The sequence below is a fragment of the Austrofundulus limnaeus genome, unplaced genomic scaffold (assembly GCF_001266775.1).
Source record: "Austrofundulus limnaeus strain Quisiro unplaced genomic scaffold, Austrofundulus_limnaeus-1.0 Scaffold2008, whole genome shotgun sequence".
Classification (NCBI taxonomy): domain Eukaryota; kingdom Metazoa; phylum Chordata; class Actinopteri; order Cyprinodontiformes; family Rivulidae; genus Austrofundulus; species Austrofundulus limnaeus.
This window is the reverse complement of record NW_013954410.1, coordinates 43,171-48,320: the sequence shown is the minus strand read 5'-3', so window position 1 is coordinate 48,320 and position 5,150 is coordinate 43,171. Positions and strand designations below refer to the sequence as shown.

Sequence of the window (5,150 nt, the reverse complement as noted above, 5' to 3'; positions counted from 1 at the left end):
AGAACCACAGTCCTCGTTAAGACCCTGAAGAACCACAGTCCTCGTTAAGACCCTGAAGAACCACAGTCCTCGTTAAGACCCTGAAGAACCACAGTCCTCGTTAAGACCCTGAAGGACCACAGTCCTCGTTAAGACCCTGAAGAACCACAGTCCTCGTTAAGACCCTGAAGAACCGCAGTCCTCGCTAAGACCCTGAAGAACCACAGTCCTCGTTAAGACACTGAAGGACCACAGTCCTCGTTAAGACCCTGAAGAACCACAGTCCTCGTAAAGACCCTGAAGAACCGCAGTCCTCGCTAAGACCCTGAAGAACCGCAGTCCTCGTTAAGACCCTGAAGAACCACAGTCCTCGCTAAGACCCTGAAGAACCGCCGTCCTCGTTAAGCCCCTGAAGAACCGCAGTCCTCGCTAAGACCCTGAAGAACCGCAGTCCTCGTTAAGACCCTGAAGAACCACAGTCCTCGNCCCTACCAGGGGCATAAAGCCCCAGACAGCATAGCTCCTAGGATCATTGGGACACTCAAACCCCTCCACCACGATAAGGTAGCAGCCCAAGGAAAATAAAATAAATACTGAAATACGCTATTGTACCGGGGAACATAGGTGGGCTCCCAAAAAATAATTTCAGCAGTCCTTCCCACATAGCAGTTTTGGTCTGGCCCACATGAGCAGTAACCTGTGACCCAGATACCACAAAGAATGATGGCCCTTTGGTGGCCCAGTTGCAGTTTGCCAGAGGTGGTCCATTCATTGGCCAGCACAACATAAACCAAACAACTGGGCCACTTGTGGTACTGGCAGGTTTGGACCACATACAGTATACCAAACCACCAGTTATGGAATACCATCAAAACAGTGCCATCATTGCCAGATCTGGCCTACACCTGTGGGTTGGTTGTAAAGGCAGTACGTTTACTGGTCCCTCTAAAGTCTGCTGAATGCTCACCAACATCCCTGAGATGAGAGCCATCACGTTGGAGATGGCGTGATCCATGGCTCGGGCGTGTTTTGACAGGTTGATGTGTCTGAGCACCACGCCGTGCACCAGAGCTCCCAGCAGGAAGTTGACGTGACCCACGAGGATCACGCTCAGACCCATCTTCATCAGGACTGCAGGATCCTCCAGACTGCCACAACACACACCTGCTGGGGGAGAGGAGGGAACTACGAGGAGCAGCGCAACACAAGGGGTTTGGAACAAAGCTGCATGTTGGTCCTATATCGATCAGACACACAGCAGTCTGGTCAAAACCCACATCAAGGAGGTCATCTCTGTTAATGATTGGCTGTTGAGCACATAGTCATAGTCCATGCTGTGCAGAATGGGTCAGAGATTCTATAAACTGAGTCTGAAGCACACGTGTCAAACTCAAGAACCACTGGCAAAATCTGTCTCATTTTAATTTGATCCAGCCCTGATAGTTGGAGTTGTAAAGTTACTAAGTTAAAAATACTATACTGTACTTAAGTAGAATTTTTGGTTATCTATACTTTACTTGAGTAATTATTTTTTAACCTACATTTTACGTCCACTCCTTACATTTTTACACAATTATCTGTACTTTCTACTCCTTGCATTTAAAAAAAAAGCAAGAAGTAGAAAACTGTTACTCCTATTTCATTCTATCATTATTATTAAAAAATACACTATTCTGTCAATTGTGCCTCCTAGATAGAGTTGTGGTTGGATGAGAAGTAAATACATACCATTCTGAATGTTTTCGTTTGTACACAGTCCATCGCAGCTGCACAACTTTAGAAAAAAATATTTTTGGAGGGGTCACCTCCCAATAAATGTCATTTTGAAAACTCTAACCACTCATTTTTACTCAATACTTTTAATACTTAAGTACATTTTATGTCAGAAATGTACTTAAGTTAAAAACAAATCAGGTACTTTAAGAAGTAATATTAATAAGTAATATTAATAAGTAAGTAATAAGTAATATTAATTATTAATATCAAGTAATATTCTTAGAGGAGACTAACTTTTCCCAAAGTCATTTTTGGTAAGATATTTCTACTTTTGTTGTTGTTGTTATATACTGTATGTGCCCTGTTTTTTTATTATAATTTTTTAGTTATTTCTTCTCGGTTAAGCACTTTGTGATTTATGTGACAAAAACCAAAGAAGAGTCCAAATTGTATTAAAACTCTTTTTACTGGATGCAGCAAAAATCAAACATGCAAAAATTATAAACTTTGCTCAAATTGTTTCAGAAATAAAGAAGTTATGTAATTTTACTGCAATAAAAAAGGCTAATTTTGGTTCTGATCAGATTATTCTGTTTGTTTGTTAAAAATAAACTTTAGAGTCAAAGTTTTTATGAAAGTTGTTCAGAACGTAGAAACTAATTTACACTAAAATATCTTTTATTTAAGGAATAAGTCTCAGTGTCGACTCACCGTCAGTGACTGAACTGTCAAAATTATATTTATAGATTTAGTTTTTTTTTGTTACAAGATGAAACAGTTTATCATAAAAAACTGTAAATGTCCTAAAAACTAAAGTTATATTTTGTTTCTTTTCACGTTAATAAGATCTGAAGCAGATTTGATTAAAATAAAGAAACTAAAACCCTCCTGTTTGAAGCAGAATCTGCCAAAAAGTTTACGTTTGGGAAGAAGAGTGAACTTATTACAGTTTTTCTAATCAGATTTGTTGTGTTTGAGTAAAATAAAAGTTAATTTGATGCTGAACAAAGCTACAGATGAAATGTTTGACGTGTTTTAAAGTCATGTTGAACAGAAACAGACCCCTGATGGAGGTCTGAAACTGCCTCTGGTCTTCAGTTTCTGTCAGAGAAGAGATGAGGCAGGAAAATGAGACTTTTGTGTCGAGGGTTTGACCTCTGAGAGGATTACTGGGATTTAAAATGACCATCAAACATGGACGACACACACACACTAATTGGCTGTCAGGAAATTACCAAAAGGCAATCAGAAAAGTAATTAAGTCTGAGGCTTTGATCAGAACTGATCTTATCAGATCAAATTATTATTTTTATTAAACTGAACATCAGAGTTCAGAAACGACAGTTTAATTCTGAGACTCATCATGATAAACTGATTATTAACTCACCAAGTGAAGACCCCAGCTGAGAGGCCGAACCAGCAGCAAGAATCACCTGACAGGAAGGACAAGCTGAACTCTACAAAAATAAAACAGAGAAGCTGTCAGTCAAACTGCAGCTGAAACACCTGGAACATTTCAACAAGCTGCCTCACACTGACACTGAGTGGTCGCTCAGGGAACTGACTGCAGCTCGCTTTAACTTCCTCCCAGGGAACTGACATTTATTGAGTCTCTTTACTAGATYCATAAATAACTCTGAGCTGTTTCCCAGGTGAAAACACTGAATCACATCCAACTCTCTGAGCTGCGACTCCAGACCACAAAATGAGACAAACTCCTGTTAATAAGATCAGTTTATATCATCAGCTGAAAACCCAAACAGCTGAAACYAACAGGAAACTGGTTTAAACTGGAAACTAACATGACGACAAACAATCTGTAGTAAAACGTAAAAAGTTGCATTTCTTCTTGAAGATCTCRGTGCTCCTCGTGTTTTATAAATGTTTCTGCAGGAGGTGCTGAGTCCAGTGAAACACAGCTAATCTGTGTCAGATTCTATCTTTGATTTTTATTGTTGCAGTTTTACTTACTTAAAAAACTCAACTTTTTTTCCTCTTGAAAGTTTAAAAAATGTTTGTTCCTTCTTKTTTAACTTAAATATTAACTGTTTTATTCTTCATTAAAAGTCCAAACAGGAAAAAACACAATAAAATAACAATAGAAGAGCTTAAAGTTAAAAGTGAGTAACAGTAAATAAAAACAGAGTTTCAGTTTTTTCAATGATTTTAATAAAGATGTGAAGCTTTGTTCCTCTGAGCTTCATGAACCGACTCGTCTTCAGCAGAAACATCTTCAGTCCCAACATCTGTCAGAACCGTTTGCTTCATCAGCTCCGGTCTTCAGCTCAGAGGAACACGTTTCAAAATAAAAACAATCAAAGAGTGGGAAGGAGGTCTCACTCTGCTCTGGTTTTCTGGCACCACAAAAAGAAAAGCAGCAAATCACATTTTAACTTCTGCTGACAAAAACATTTTGAGGATTATTTCTCCATAAATCATAAAACATTCAAGAGCAAGATGTTTTAAATCACAGTTAATATATAAAAACACTAAATAAATACTTAAAACATCAAAGATCTGAGTTTAGATCAGAACAGCTGAAATGAAAATAAAAACTTTTGATCAAACTTGTCTGTCAAAACTATTATATATATTTTATATACAGTTTTTACTTCTTTGACATCTTTGCACAAATTTCATTTTGATCATTTTTTCTGATTGTTTATATTTTATGGTTTTAAATGTTATTCATATTTTGTACTTTTTGTGTGAAAATATTTCAGCTGTTTGCTGAAATGAGCTCAGATCTGAGCTAAACGTTTCAACCTGATGGAGACAGGTGAAGTGAAATGTTCTTAAACTAAACTTCTGAAAGTTTAAAAAGTGCTGAAAACGACAGTAACAGTCAGAAACGTCTCCTCCTCCTCCTCTTCAGCTGATGATGAAGACCCTCGGCCCCTCGTCTCTCATAGGAGGCAGACTCTCTATCACTACGTTGTCAATCAGTCCGTATTTATCTTCTTTTTTATTCCCCCCGCCTCTTCCCCCTCCACTGGCTGAGACTTCCTCTGTAAGCCCCTCCCTCTCCACTGGCTGAGAAAGCTGATTGGTCAGCTGCTTCATGGTGATCTGCATTAAAAAGCAAACATTCTCTGTGAGGTTGCATCCAATTTATTTATTAAACAGCACAGAGAAAAAAAAGCTTCAGTTTATCTGCAGAGGGAGGTTAAAGGGGAGGGAACGCGCACCTGCAGCTCCCTGAACAGGTGCAGCATGGCCACGCCCACCACGATGACCAGGAAGGAGCCTAGTGTGGTGACCACATCCACGGCAGCCATGTTGCTCCACTCATGGAAGAGGATGATGGAGGTGGACAGGACCACCGAGGTGAAGAGGACGTAGTAGATGGGGTAGACCAGCAGCGTGTTGAAGGTGTCCAGAGACTTGTTCAGGTAGTTTACCTGCGCGTGCACGCACACGCACACACACACACACACACACACACACACACACAC

The 5,150-nt window shown here is 39.6% G+C and overlaps 1 protein-coding gene and 1 pseudogene across 1 annotated transcript in view; both read right to left on the bottom strand.

Annotated features, from left to right (window-relative positions):
* Positions 1-945: 945 nt before the first annotated feature.
* Positions 946-1,527, bottom strand: LOC106536856 (keratinocyte-associated protein 3 pseudogene; annotated as a pseudogene).
* Positions 1,528-3,841: 2,314 nt separating this feature from the next.
* Positions 3,842-5,150, bottom strand: part of nipal4 (NIPA like domain containing 4) — a gene marked incomplete at its 5' end in the record, with an annotated part of 4,565 nt that continues 3,256 nt past the window's right edge. Inside the window, 2 exon segments of the mRNA XM_014034197.1 lie at positions 3,842-4,764; positions 4,884-5,096. Coding sequence (XP_013889651.1) covers positions 4,567-4,764; positions 4,884-5,096 — 411 coding nt within the window.